This window comes from Pithys albifrons, chromosome 5, assembly GCF_047495875.1.
Source record: "Pithys albifrons albifrons isolate INPA30051 chromosome 5, PitAlb_v1, whole genome shotgun sequence".
NCBI classification, from domain to species: Eukaryota; Metazoa; Chordata; class Aves; order Passeriformes; family Thamnophilidae; genus Pithys; species Pithys albifrons.
In genome coordinates, this window is record NC_092462.1 from 70,126,011 (window position 1) to 70,140,993 (window position 14,983).

At 41.1% G+C, this 14,983-nt stretch overlaps 1 protein-coding gene across 1 annotated transcript in view; it reads right to left on the reverse strand.

Moving 5' to 3' along the window:
- The window catches only part of POLR1A (RNA polymerase I subunit A), a 33,202-nt gene extending 18,296 nt beyond the window's left edge, over positions 1-14,906 (reverse strand). Inside the window, exons 1-16 of the mRNA XM_071557000.1 lie at positions 14,742-14,906; positions 13,407-13,611; positions 11,558-11,707; positions 11,367-11,474; positions 10,330-10,415; positions 10,116-10,225; positions 8,473-8,559; positions 7,720-7,825; positions 7,123-7,282; positions 5,800-5,973; positions 5,474-5,596; positions 4,540-4,767; positions 2,691-2,945; positions 2,139-2,330; positions 1,200-1,343; positions 566-749 (exon numbers count right to left, since the gene is read on the reverse strand). Of these exons, the coding sequence (XP_071413101.1) occupies positions 566-749; positions 1,200-1,343; positions 2,139-2,330; positions 2,691-2,945; positions 4,540-4,767; positions 5,474-5,596; positions 5,800-5,973; positions 7,123-7,282; positions 7,720-7,825; positions 8,473-8,559; positions 10,116-10,225; positions 10,330-10,415; positions 11,367-11,474; positions 11,558-11,707; positions 13,407-13,611; positions 14,742-14,818 (2,389 nt within the window). The 5' untranslated portion in view covers positions 14,819-14,906. The remainder of the gene's footprint in view (positions 1-565; positions 750-1,199; positions 1,344-2,138; positions 2,331-2,690; positions 2,946-4,539; positions 4,768-5,473; positions 5,597-5,799; positions 5,974-7,122; positions 7,283-7,719; positions 7,826-8,472; positions 8,560-10,115; positions 10,226-10,329; positions 10,416-11,366; positions 11,475-11,557; positions 11,708-13,406; positions 13,612-14,741) is intronic.
- Positions 14,907-14,983: the final 77 nt, after the last annotated feature.

Below are 14,983 nucleotides of genomic sequence, written 5' to 3' on the forward strand. Positions count from 1 at the left end.
TGTAACAAATTTTTGCACCCTGGCTCTCTAGACGTATGTTCTGTCTTATAGTCAGCTAACCCTCTTCCTCACTCCAAAAGATATCCTTCCCTTTTCCTTGGCTCACAGCAGTCTGTTGGTTCCTCACTATTGCTGTCTAACAGTTGATTGTCTCTCCACATCTCGTTTGCAAAGTTGTACTGAAAGTTGAACATTTACCAACAGTTTTACATCAGAATGATGCAAGACTTAAGATTAACAACCCCTAAAAATTCTTCCATCTTGCTTTATCAGTTGTTCTGCTTTCTACACAACAGTTCTTTTTCACATAACTAAAGGCAACAGAGACTCACAGGAGGTTTTGATCTAAACAAAATTTCAACTAGGATGGACAGAAGACAGAACTTGTTGGACATCTCAAGATTACACTTCATGCTTACGCAACAACAGAAAAAAAGCAAAAGATCAAAAAAAGGCTGGCAAGCAGCTATCCCACTCAAGGGCAGTCTTGCAGTCTTACAGAATTAGCATGTATTATGCCCAGCAATGTCTGTTTTGTACCCCAGAAGGTGCTGCAGGTACTCACCCATTGTAAACCCCCTGTACAGCTGCAGGTAAGCAGTGAAGAGGCGTCCCAGGCATGTCAGCACCTTCCCACTGGTTTCACCCCCATAGAGCTCATAGCAGCAGTGCACCAGGCCATAGGCAGAGCTGCCAAAGTGAGCCTTGTCCAAGACTCCACAAAGTAATTCCCCGTTTCTGATGATAACCTGGAAAATAAAACACAGCCATTCAGGAAAACAGAACTTTTGATCTTATTACGACCTCTACAGGTTTTTCTGAGTAATCTATGTAAAAGTAGGTTTAAGTTTAAAAAGCTCACATCCTGGTGAACAATATGGTCAGATTATCTGTACTTCCAGAATTTATAGCAGAAATAAAACTTCTAACACCATGCATGCTTTTCCACCTTTGAAGTCCAAAAATGAAGATACATGGCCTAACAAAAACAGATGGAATCTCCATCAGTCAGGTCCAGAAGAGTTTTTCCTGACCCCCAGGTCTATCCTTTAATCACCTGCTTCTGGCAGTAACTGTTGCTAAATACCTGCTTTTAACTCTGTCATCTGTCTGCTGCCCTTGCCATTCCTCTACTGTATACACAATTTTAATACAACACAGCTCACCCCAACCTCTGCTGCCCCAGAGTTGCTGCATACCTGGGATTCACACATTGAATCAAGATTTAGACATCTGTTGGCAGGCCCCTTCACCCAGGCTCTCCCACCAATCTTTGCCTTCCCAGTCAAATTCAGTGGAATGTGGTTGTCAGGGATGACGTTTATCAACAACGTAGAAACAACCTATAAAGAAGCAGAAAGAGTGACAGGAACTATTTATTTCCTATATTCCCTCCTCAACACAAAGAATTTGGCATGGAGAAGACAAGCAACATCCTGTATGTATTTTCTCCACTGACAGTGAAGTTTTAAAAGCTTGGAAATTTGACAAGACAGGGATATCATACCTCTTGCTACTCTAGTCTTTGAAAGATCAATGAGCTGAGACACATAATTATTTAGAAACATATGGAAGCAAAGATTTTTCTAATAACTAGATAGATTAAAATGAAAACAACACAAAACAGAGCTGTTTGTTGGGGTTTACATGAAAAACGGGCAGAGAATTTCTCCTAGTTGCTATAAGACATGATTCTTGGACTGAATGCTAAACTCCTTTAAATAACAAAGAATGGGAGCACTCACTTGGGTTTCCCAGGTGTTATTTCAATCTAATGATGATCTCAACCAAAAAGTCAAGTACCAGACCATTTACATACAGCCTTTAAATTTAGAGATTTGAAAGCACTGACTGGCATAACCTAATTTAGTATGATCAGTGAATTCCTTCCCTGCTCCCATGCCTGTCACCTGCACCACTACACTTTCATCTGCAACCCTGTGCAGAGGAGCACCTAGAAGTAATATTCTAATTCTGTAATTTTAAATGAAAGGTGACTCTCACAGCTCAAGAACATATACCAAGATCTATGTGGTGTTGATCAGGTGTTTCAGACACCCTCAGCAGCCCTGGTTTTAGCATCAGCATTCTGATGCTAAAACCAGCAGCATTCTTTAACCCAGTAAATTATAAACTACCTGCTTTCCTGTCCATAATGGCTGTGGTTTCAGAATGGCAGGAGGAAAGATTTTAATTCTTCCTTTCTTGTCTATCAATCCCCGGTAAACAAGCTCCATATATTGCTCTCTGGTGAAAAAGCAGCCCCGGATTGTCATGCTGACTCCAGAAACCATGTGATCCTGGATCAAGCCAGGGAGTGGCTTCCCATCCTAAAGAGGTGACAAGAAAAAGGTTTGGGTAGATAATAATTCATGTGCTACCAGCTCCCAAAATTATTCCCCCTGGATTAAAGCACTAAAGTAATTTGTAAAGAACTCATCATTACAGCACAACTCAACTACAGCTCCTCCAGGACACTGACATTGAAAGGAACAAGATTGGATGTGCTGGGGCTTCTTCAGATGAACAGAATCACAAGTGGAAAAAGAACAGAAACCAGAAATAAATCACAAAAATAAATATATAAATAGACAGATTTTTTAAAAAAATCTCTCATTTTGTCATTAGACAAAACAAACCAACCAAAGTGATTTCACATAGGAATACATTTATCTGACAGTTTCACTTGCCTTTGGCACGAGATACTGTTTGTCAGTAAAGGCTAAGGTGTAGGCTTCTGCCCTGCCCAGCTCGCTCTGTGGAAAATGGGCATTCATTTCATCTCCATCAAAGTCAGCATTGTAAGCCTTGCAGTTGGCATAGTGAAGCCTCAGCACTTTCTCTCCAGGCAGGATTCGGGCTCGGTGAGCTTGGATGGAAGGTCTGTGCAGGGTGGGCTGGCGGTTCAGCAACAGCACATCTCCATTCTTAATATGCCGACAAACCTGCAAGAGGAGTTTGGCTGCTGCCCACCAGGCATTTCCATCCATGCCTCAGAAAGGACTGCACAACTAAACATACACACACACAAAACATTTACTTTGTAGTATTAATGTTCTGTGCAAAACTTAAGAGAGAATCACGACTGCTTGGCCCTGAACACCCTCTGCTCGCCACCTAACGCACATTAACACCCACCAACCACCATGATCAAACCAATAAGAAATTTATCCAAAGCCCACTGGGCTGAACTGGTACCTGCTACAATATACCCAGCCCTGGACATCCTAGAATACAACCCAGTAGCTGGAACAGAGGATCTCTGAGTTGTAATTCGAGATTTGAGCACAACACAATATATTCTTATCTAGAACAGTCTCTCAAAACTGTGTCATTTTAATTTTTCTGTCAGTAACACCCATATATCCACTGAAGTGATTATCAACAGGAGAACGGGAAGTGGTTTGCACCATCTAAATACTGTCATATTTACCTCTGTGACAGGTACTGAGAGAACTGACATCACAAAAATACTCAAGTCTTGACCATTAAATCTACTAAGCCTCTATTAGAGACAGGGTAATACATATCAGACAACGTGAAAAGATTACTCCACACCAAAACCTCTGCCCTAGCAACTAAATACTAAGTTCCTAACTCCTGAAAGGGAGTGAGATAGAGTTAACAAGTTTCAAAGGTTGATTAAGCTGTAGCAAAGAGAAGAAACAACTGACGATAGAGTCAATTTGTTGGAAAGGACTTCCAAGATCATCAAGTACAACTGTTAATGCAGCACTGCCAAGGCCACCACTAACCCAGGTTCCCAAGTACCACATCTACATGTCTTTTACATTCCTTCAGGGATAATGACTCCACCACTTCCCTGGGCAGTCTGTTCCAATGCCTGAATACCCTTTCAGTGAAGAAATTGTTCCAAACATCTAATTTCAACCTCCTCAACAAGTGGAGGCCGATTCCTCTTGACCAGCAACCCCAGGTCCTTTCCCACTGGGCACCTTTGCAGTCACTCTGTTCCCAACCTGTGGCACCACAGGGGGTTGTTGTGACCCAAGGGCAGGACCCAGCACTTGGCCTTGTTGAACCTCATTCCACTGCCCTGGGCTCATCTCTCCGGCCTCTCCAGATCCCTCTGCAGAGTCTTCCTGCCCTCCAGCAGACCAACATTCTCACCCAATTTGGTGTCATCTGCAAAAAACTACTGAGGGTGCACTTTGAATTGCTGAGATTTTGCTGAGAAATACAGGGAGGAAGGAGGATGTAAAACCATAAAATGAAAGCAATATTTTATCTTCCATACTGCTAAACTTCCCAAGAACAGTTAACTGCAAAAGACTACTCCACATCTTAGCAAGGTGAATACCACACACTGCATGTTAAATAAAAAGTAAAATTCAGGATGGAAAAATGAGGTTTAGACTTTGAAAAAGTATCATGTTTTTCTTCCCACCCCTCAACTCCTTCTCAGCCACACAAGAAAACCCTGTCTGGGCAGTCTTGGCGACTGGGACAGCATTATTATTTTTGAAAAGTATCACCACAGGTGCAGGAGGGCTCTTACAATCCCTCTGTCATACTCACAATCTTCAGTCCTGACTGGGGAGCTCCAGAAGAAGGAGTGAGAAGCTGCTTGGCGATGGCCTCCCTCTGGGTCAGGCTGGTGGCGCTCAGCACTGTGCGAGACCCGTCCTCGTTGATGACCATGGAGGCCCCAGGGTGAACCTTGGGGCCATTTATCACAGCCTGCCTCAGGTCTTTGACATTCCAGGGAGTGACTGGCTGAGGGTAAGTCAGTTTGGTGGCAAATACCTAGGCAGGAGGGAGAGGAGGTGAGAAATAACATGCTGTTCCACTTTGTCTTAAAACAGTAATGTTTTAACTCATACAATGCAAATGTTAACTCATACAATGCAAACATAAGTTACTTTAACCTCTTGGATGCGTCTCCTCCTCAGCCTTCTCTAATGCCAAATAAATACATTTCTGTCTTAAAATCCTCTACCATTAGAATAGAAAGGATGTCGTTTTTATAATTTTCTATTGCAGCAAAGGAAAGCTTAATTTAAAAAAATAGCTGGATTTTCAATTCTGGAAACAAACCCACAAATACAGTGAAAAAGCACAGTATCACCAGTACCACTATTTGCTAATAGGCAACCAGAAGAGATGATACAATGAAAAGCTCAAATTCAGGCTCTGTGTGGTTAAAAATCACTAAGGATGGATGAAGCTGGGCTTGTTATTACGGCCTTTTCTTAAGGCTGACACAGCTGTACAAAAGGCACTGCACAAGAACCACAGGAGAAACAGATTCTTCTTATAGATTTGCAGCAATTCTTAATCCCATGAAGCAAATACAGCTTTTTCCTTTTCTTTTTCTTTTAAATCCTCTCTTGGATGTGGTGTTCAGTGTAACAGTAAGAACTTCCTGCTCTGCAATGCTCCTTCCTTATTAACACACAGTAGTTCAGTCCTCAGCTGCACCAGAAAGAAACACTCCTTAATTTATTCTCACCATAGGAATGCCAATCTCATTGGTACCAATGTACATATCGGGGCAAATGACTGATCGAGCAGCAAAATCCACACGCTTTCCCATCATGTGCTTCCGGAACAGCCCCTCCTTCTTCTCCAGCAGCTTTGGAAACAGAAGGCAATGATTAAAATCTGGTAGTATGCAACATCAGACAGATTCTCCAGATACTGCAGTGATGATCATCATGAAAATGCCCACATACTAACAACAAATAATTCACTTTTTCTGACTCCATCAGCTCCTCTTGTTTTAACTGTCTGGGACACACAAAGTCTAGAGTTTTTAAGATTCTGGCTGCCACCCACCTGACGAATACCAGGGTACTTTTCTGTTATCAGTTTGTCCATGTCACTGTCAAATACAATGTTGACATGGCTCTGCAGACGTATCCAGGTGTTGTAGAGCTTATCTGCAATGCTCTGTCCTGGAATTGTTGCCAGCACAGAACGGTCCAGAGGTTCGTTCTCCTCCCCAGTCTCCTACAAAAACAGAAATTAGAAACTTGGGCTTAATAAAATATCTTCTGTTTACTAGGCTGAAATTATAGTATTAATTAGAGTATTAAATACAACAAATTAAACATTCGCCATTATTTTGCACCTTCTTAAAGAAACTAAGTTTAAAACCAACAGAAAACAAAGAATTAACAATGTAAACTTAACTTTAAAGTTATTGCAGCCGTGAGTCTCAGACAGGTCTGCTGTCAAGCTTTAAAAACTGACTTGGATGGGAGATCTCCCAAAACCACAGCTACAAATACCACTGGGATTTTAAAAGATGGTTGCTAATTGGTATATTTCCTGTTAGGTGACAGTCCTCTTTCCAAATTAGATGTTTCTGGTTAGTCAGTGTGTGCTACGAACCACTGAAACTAGAAAATTCTATTCTTAGATAAAAACAATGTGAACACAAGTGCTTTTACACCTACATCACTTTGTTTTCAGTCTCAATGTCTGTATGCCAGTCACCCCTGAAACGCATTAACCTCCTGTCAGCCACACGTTTCAGAACAGACTCCATCTAGTGGCTGCATTCTGAGTAACCAAAAATGTCTCAGTCCAGTATCAAAGAACCCTCAATGATACAACTGATGAACAAATATGGAAAGAGGCAAACTGACACACATTATGATTTCCCATTATACAACCACGTGGACTGGCCAGTAGCAGACAAGCATTGTTACTAATTGATGTTATTTGTGAAGTTTTTGGTTCTATTTAGACATCAACGGTCAAAAACAACCACAATCACAATTGGCCCTACTAGGCTTAGAAAAAAAGTGGCTTTTTGCCTCCCATCACTTTTCATTTGATGAAATACTGGCAAAGTTTTATCATGAACAGTTTGCACTGTACATATTTCATTCTGCAGATATAGAAGCCCATTATGTCTCACATACAATAATCTATCACCAAAACCCATGACTAAAAGAATATAAGCATTTTTTATTTCCCTTTGCACCGGGTAGATGAGAAGAAAAGGAGGGAAGAAAAAGTAAAACAGATCTGGAGAACATCTCCACGTGCTCCAACAGCTCAGGCAAAAACTGTCAGTGGGACAGTTTAAACAGGAACCTCACTGAACTCAACCCACATATCCAAAAAGCAAAGATAATCAGCAACTCTTACTGTTTGAATTTCTTCTGCAATTTTTATGGGCTGACATTGCTCTTTTGCCATGAAAACCAAGAGTTTCCTTATTGTTTGGGCATCTTTCATCACAGCCTGCAGGTTCACAGTCTGGCCATTCGTGAACAGTCGATCTCCAACACGATTTATGGGACGGTACCTATGGATCAAAATTACTTTAGAAGATGAAAGCCACTGCAAAGCAGCAAAATAAATCTCATACCTTCTAAGCTAAGTCTTCAATGCATAAAAATAACCCCTGTAAACTAACAGTGAGCATTTAAAAATACATATATTCTACTGGGACAGTCATAAAAGAGGAATGAACCTTAGCAAGAAATTCTACCAGTACTACAGTTGCAATATTCTATAATAAAATACTATTTTTTTTCCATAATCAGTATTTTAAAATCCTCTAACAAACTCATCTGAAGTTCAGTAAGTTACCATCAGTTACTGCTATGATTTTTTTAAACATACTACTGACACTTCAGCAGACCAGTGTCTGCATTATAATTGTTTGCATCTCCAACTCCTCAAAAAGCATATGTGCTAAACCCCATGATTTCTACAAAAGCTTTTTGGGGGGAATTTTACCTTGAAGGTGGAACCACAAGAAGATCTAAAAAAAACATGTCTGGACTGAATCCTGTACCCTCCTCATGGGAATCCATCCCAGGGAAGAGATAACGCAAAAAGAAACCTAAAAAGATAAAATAGAAATATAAACTCATTCTCACTGCTGTTTGGGAATCTAAATCCCCAGATGCACTGGGTCACTCAAGTCAAAAGAACCAGCTGAGTTAAACACAAGTGAGTTTGTTGAAAATAAAAACATTGAGGCATACTTTAGAAAGACTTGCCACTCTTTTTCTGGTCACTATGATATTTTAGAAATAACTCTGGACAGAAACACAGATTATAGCAAAAGAAAAAAGGGAAACAGCAGGAAGAAGGTTTCCAGATACCAGCTGTGAGCGATGCATGAAACTGCTTTGTTTTTTCCTGGTGACTGCAGACAGAGTCAGAGTACAGGCTACTCAAAAGAAGAGATTGATAAATAATTGTCAGTATTTTGCCAGGGTAGCTGTGAGGAATTGCAGCACCATATGAAAATCACTCTCTGTAAATAACAGGCATGATCACAATTTGAGAACACATGACCAAACTCTTCCTTGAATCCAGCTCTCTGCATTCACGACCAGTCCTCCTGTCACAAAACCTGCCTTGCAGACAGGAGCCCTTAAGGCAAAAGGCAAAGATTTGACAAGGAATTAATACTGGAACATTTACAGATTTTGTCCACTAATTGGTACAGAAAACAAAGTAATTGCTATTAACAACCACTACCTTCATTCTTCCACAGAGCCAGGATGTATTCCTTTGCAGTCATTGGTGTCAGGTATCCTCTCTTCCCTAACTGGCTTTCATCAATAGCTGAAAAATAAAAAATAAAAATAAAATACTTAGTAAAAAATCCCGAGAGGTTACTCTGAAAGGAGTTTTTGGCTTACAATGGTAAGTGCTTCCAGCTAAGACAGGGAATGGAAATACATACAAAACATACCAGTTGACATCTACATTAAAATTATCCTTCAAATGTTTGCTTTGGGAATATGAAATTAACTAAAGAAAGAGCCTTCTCAGAATGGAAAAAAAAAGGAGCCATTTCTATGATGAATGGATATCTATGTAAGTAACTGAAACAAGACTCAGCTTTGATATGTAAAGTGTATGCTTTATTTGACTAATGGTGAGCTGGACCTTCTCAGGATGATCTCACCCACTGACCAGAACACAAATCAAGGCTCAGCCTGCAGCTGGGGAACATTTAAATGGGATTCAGGTACTACCAGTGAGGTCAAGAATCCCATAGAATACTCAGCTGCAGGAGACAATAGCACCAATCAGCAATCCATCCATACTGTAAGTTGGAGTCTGGATAGCTGTGCTTTGGAAAGGAGGGGAAACACATGGTTCTGCTACTGAAAAGCAAAAAGATCATTTTTTAAAAACAAAGCCAAAGATTTTAGCTCTCAATTTCCACTTCTCTTGCAGGCCAGCCTCCTGTGTCCCAGGGAAGCCAGAGTACACAACTTGATGAAAAGTAACTCTCTCATGACCTCAGATAAAGGTTTACTATTCTTCTTTTGGCTGCAGTCCAGAAGTCCAGATTTTTCCACATTGAAACTTCAATTCCCCATTCACCTAGAAAAACTTTCCATCTTTTAGACAGAAATGCATCAATGCCAAGATTAAAAGCACTCCCTCTGAGACTCAACCATGACACAGGCTGCGGAGAATGTACATAATTCTGTGATCCATTTCAGGGTACTTCACACTGTGCTTCTTCAGCCACAACTCCAGAGATTTAATGCAGTATTTAAACCACAGAGTAGCAAACTAAATAAACTCTCTATGTAAAACTTTTCCAAGGGCTAAATTAACACACACACACAAATCCACTTCAATTCTATCTCCTTGTGTAAAGGATCCAGGATACAAGAGGAAAAAAGTAGGGTAAAATTGATTCAAACACTAATTAATTAAGCCTGGAAAATGTCACCTACTTTCTCTTCTGTCTTTTCCTCTTTAAGATGAAATACTTTTCTAAGAGTTAGGATTATATGATTTTCTTTCTAAAGTAGTCATCTTTCTCCTAGTTAATTTTGTCTCTTGTTCCTTTCTTTAAAAAATCTAGCAGAAAATCATCTATCTACCTGCCAAAAATGACATGCCCCAAACCCACCCTAAAGCTGACATAGATTATGCTTTTGTACTTCTTTCCCTGACACGCACACACTTGAAGATGCAAAGCACAGAAGACTTGCAAAGAGAAATTTAATGGAATCAGGTCCTCCCCAACTTCTGAGCTTACTCTTTTATTCACATTTTTTATAAATGTCACAAGTGCATAGCCACTGATAGGAATCTGTGGCCCTTAAACGCAGGGGGAATAAAGTGAACATTTAAGCAGGAGGCAAATATTTTACCTGCTGGTTCCTCCACAATGCCTCGCTCTCCTGACTTATGGTACACTGTGGAAGGATAGGTTACTGTCAGCTTGCTGTTATGCTCCTTTCTCACCAGTGATCTCCTGGATCTTAAAGGAAAAAAACAACCAACAGGAAAGGCAGATAAAAGTTAACAGAAATACAATATTTAACCTCACACTAGCTATTTATGTCCTCATGTAGTTAAACTTACTTGCAGTTTGGGCATTTCTTTGAACTCGTATGTGCTTTCCAGAACTGTGCTATCAGATTATTTCGACACTCACATACATTTTTGACCTGATAAAGAAAAAGAAAACTAACTTAAAAATAATGAAAATAGTAAAAAAAATTAAATTAAAACAACTTAGAGGAAGCATTCTTTAAACATTATAAAAATTAACATTTCCTATCAACAGGAACATTGTTAATGTCAATGCACACACATCCTTGCACTGATTTAACTCATGTCTTGATTTCTAGTGTTCATCATCTTCCCATATTTGCTGGAAACTTACAGCCCTCAGTGCTCACCACCCTCCTGTTTAAATTTATTTCATAGTTTATATTTTTCATGTCAGCACTGAAATTTAGAGCTTTTCTCTAATGATGACTTCAGAAGGTAGAAGAATGATAAAAATTACTTATTTTGATAACTCATGAAAGTGTGATTTACAAAGTGCTTACTCAATTTTGGAACAGTGATTAGGAATTAAACTTGGCTTATAAACAAATCTGCCCAAAGATCCTAGACATTTAAATACCTTCTTCACTCATATTTGCCTTTACTAATAATGTAGACTAAACTACACATAAATGGAAATCAGAATTCAATTACATAAGTCTTTCCAAAAATTTCACTGTAAGTAATTCTGCAAGTTTGCTGGATACTTGAGTTCTCAAAGTATGTTCTGCAGCTGAAAACAGCTGGAACATCACACAGAGAACTACCAAGATCAGTAAATACTGTACTGACAGCAGTATCAGATTTTTATACTGTATTTACACCATCAAAACATTTCCCTACATAAACACTGTTTTCCAGAAACTTAACATTTATACTAACAGGAAATAAGATTTTTTTAGGTTTAATTTCAGACATTTCACTCAAAAACCCCTCTAAACATAACACAGTTCAGAACTCCACGACAAAATCCAGTGCCTACACAGTAAAGACAGGCTTTCTTCTGCCCAATACTATTTTAAGAGCACAAACCCCAAGATCTCAGGAGAAGCACTGATTGTACTTACATTTGAACACTGATCTGTTATTTGAGAGCTCTGTAGGATTTCCTGAACATGGTTATTTAACTCTTCCTCAATTTCAGAACCTGTTGCATCTGCACATTGCTCTAAGAACTGAAGGAAGAGAATAAAAGGAATTGGCACAGCTTTATGGCTATGGGGCCATGAAAAGGGATGGAGCAATACACAGTACTTGCCCTGTTCAGAATGACTTCAAGATCATAGACAGCATGAAGCAGCCCCTTCTCCAGGACCTTCAGCTGACTCAGCAGTAAGTGAACCACGGCGCGAGTACAAGTCAGCATGTGACAGTTCAAACAAGAACCTCGGATCAGAAGGTATAATTTCTGGAAAGAAAAGGGGAAGAAAAGGTTATCTTAGTAGATTTACTAGTAAGCAAGTAGATTTGTCAGAACTTAAAGATAGTGCTACTATACTTGAGAAATTAGACTGATTGTTAGTGTTAATTATAAAGAATTGGACTAGAAAAAATCTTTCAGCCACACAAAGTCATCTGCAAAACATGATATGTAGACAAACTATTTTCAGGCCATCTGCATAACAGATACATGAAACATCTGTAATTTCTACAGCAGCTCTGGAACCAAGGCTGCTCTTACACAGCACAGAGACTACAGCTCCCAACAGCTCATCTCAAAAAAGGACAACGTGGCACCCAAAACCCCACACTGCCAAAATGAAACATTCTGGTCACAAGGATCATCAGGGTCCTTCATGATTCTTCATACAATCACATTCTCCTCAAGGTTTGGGAAATGACCAGTAGGTTTTATTATTTAACATAGCTCTGCACACGACTAACTCCAGCTGCACACAGCCCCAGAGCCCTGAAGGCCTGGAATTACTGCTGCAGGGCTCTAATCCTGGGTCAAATACAAGTGTTTCACTTCCAAGCTGGAACAAGACTAGAAGTGGGATGTGCCTCATCTAACTTTAATGTGTGGGTTTCACTCTCAATTAATAGCCTGTATAGAAGGCAGATACTGTAAATGGTGAGATCTACACCTCAGGAGGGAAATTCATCCTAGCTCAGGTTTGCTATAGACTGGATGAATCTCGCTCTGCAAATTGCCCCAGTACTCAGACTCCAGGAAGAGTTAAAAAGCTCAGATTATGCAACTAAGTTTCAGAAGACTAAAATAAGACAAATCCTACCCTTACAGCCACGAATCCTTTTACATTTCAGAAATGACCCTTTGGAAAATCACCCACACAGAGCACTCATGAGAAAGTGCAGTCTGAGTATCCCCTGTAGCTTTCAAAACAAGCTTCAAACACCTGTCCCCAGAGATGCACAACAAGTCAAACCTCTGCTCTATGACAGGCATTCCCATAAAACAACAGCAGCAAAGCCATGGGAGACGTGTGTCTGACTTCCAGATACAAGAAATCTTCTTGACAGCCTTTATTTTAAATTAAAAATTACAGATAGATTTCAATACAGCTCAGTATTTTGAACTCTCTGCTGCCACCAAACTCACAACACTGTGTTCTTTCATTTACTTGGCACACTGTTATGTCACTCAGCACATTACTGGATAGATTTGTGAGTTCTACCCATGTTGGTCCAGTTTTCTACAATAACTTATCTGGGATAAGAGAACCTGCTGGACAGGATGGACAGCACAGCTATTCAGAGCAGAAACAAGCCCTGAATGCCCAGGAAGCACTTGGAGAACCTCAGCTAAAAGTAGGCACCTATTCATGTGTAGTAGCTGTTTAAAGGGAATGATAACTTTTACTGTGCCATCCATTTAATTAAGGCACGAGACCCTACAGACAGTTTAATGATGAACATTCCCCCTCTCCTCTTTGTCAATACTGAGTACAATAATAGTTACAACAAAGTGTGTGTTTTCCACAAGGTCTATTTCTTTTTAACTACTATGACACAACAAACCTTTCTTACTACATTTGCTGTTATTGCTCTGGAGAGAGAAAGCAGATCTTGGCACCTTTACTGTTTTCAAGGACTAAACTCTGTGACAGCTCAGGCACCAGCACGACAACAATCAGTGCACATACATCGAAGAACAGGGGGTTGTAGACAGTCAGGGGCAGCTCTATGTGGCCAAAGTGCCCGGGGCAGTTGCTGAAGTTCTGCATGCAGGTGGCACACACTTCCTTGGAGTCCGGAGGCCCCAGGGCCAGGTCGTACAGCCCGTTGGCTGCAGGATTGCCCAGGTTGTCCAGGTACTGTGGGTTTGTGATGGGCTTCACACTCAGCTTCCTGAGGGGAAGAGAAGAGCCAAAATCAACACGCAGCCACTTTAATGGTACAGCTAGCATGGGTGTTTATCATCTCTGTGTTCTTTTTAATTGTTGAAGACATCTTTTTGAGAGGGCTTTGCTCACTGGTGTGAGAAGTTTGAGTGTGATTCATGTCAGTAAAAATGAATAGGTTATTGAGGCTCCTATAGTGACATGAGAAAAAACACATGCTCAGCCAATTAAACAAAAATTCCAATTTACATCCACATGGAGAGATAAACAGGATAGTGTTAAATCACTTTATCTTCTATAACTTTGCCAAGGACCACATGAATTGTAACAGGAAGGTTGAAGAGTTAAAACTTTCCCACATCTAAGGGGAACAGAATTTATGGTGGGGTTATCCCTAGGGCTGTAAAAGTAGCTTAGCTATAGTGGTGTATGTTAAACTGCTTAACAACGTACTTAGAATGTTTATGCATGAGTCGAATGAATATGTATGTAGAGACTAAATAAATGTTAGAATTACACTGTGTTCAGCATGCGATGGCAAGCAATGCTAGTGGCCGTCACACCCAGCACGCTGAAATTGCTTTTAGCACATAATAAACTTCAATTGAAAACCTGCGAGACTGAGACTGTTCCTCACACTGGGAACTTCGGTATCGCTGATTTCATCCCCTACGCACATTTATATCACAGCAAATACCTCTTGTACATCTTTAGCCTTATTAAAAAGTCATGTAATATTAAGAAGTCACACATTTAGTGCCCGAATGCTTTTTTTAACTGATGAAAACATTATCTTTGAGGTGTCCACGCAATAGGAACTTATGTATCACTGACCCCGCCGTCTGAGCACATAATTTGCACCACAAAAAATATGTCTTTGATATATTCATCCGTTCTATTAAAAAGTAATGCAATTTTGCCTGTGTGCCCGCTCGAGCAGCGGGACAGTTTGTACAAAACTCAGCTGCTTCCCTCGCGGTGGCTGGTGCGGGCCACGGCTCAGCCGGACCACAGGTCCCAGCATTCCGCGCGCCATAGTCCACCGCGGCCAGTCGGCGCCCTGGCGCGCGGCACGCCGGGACTTGTAGTTCTCGGGGGCACCCGCGATGCTCGGGCTGCACGCACGTGGCGCCTCACCTGATCTCCTCGGCCGTGTACATCCCGAAGGACACCCCGACCAGGCGCCGCCAGGGCACCACTTTGGGCGGCCTCATGGCGAGCGGGCGGGCGGCTCTTCCTCGACCGACTCCTGGTTGTCCTGCTCTCCTGCCGGCGGTGCCGCGCCACGGCCAGCACCACGCACTGCGGGCCGCGGGGGGGGGCGGGACCGGGGCTGGGCGGCACCACTGCGGTGCTGGGGCGGTACCGCCCATTTCCCC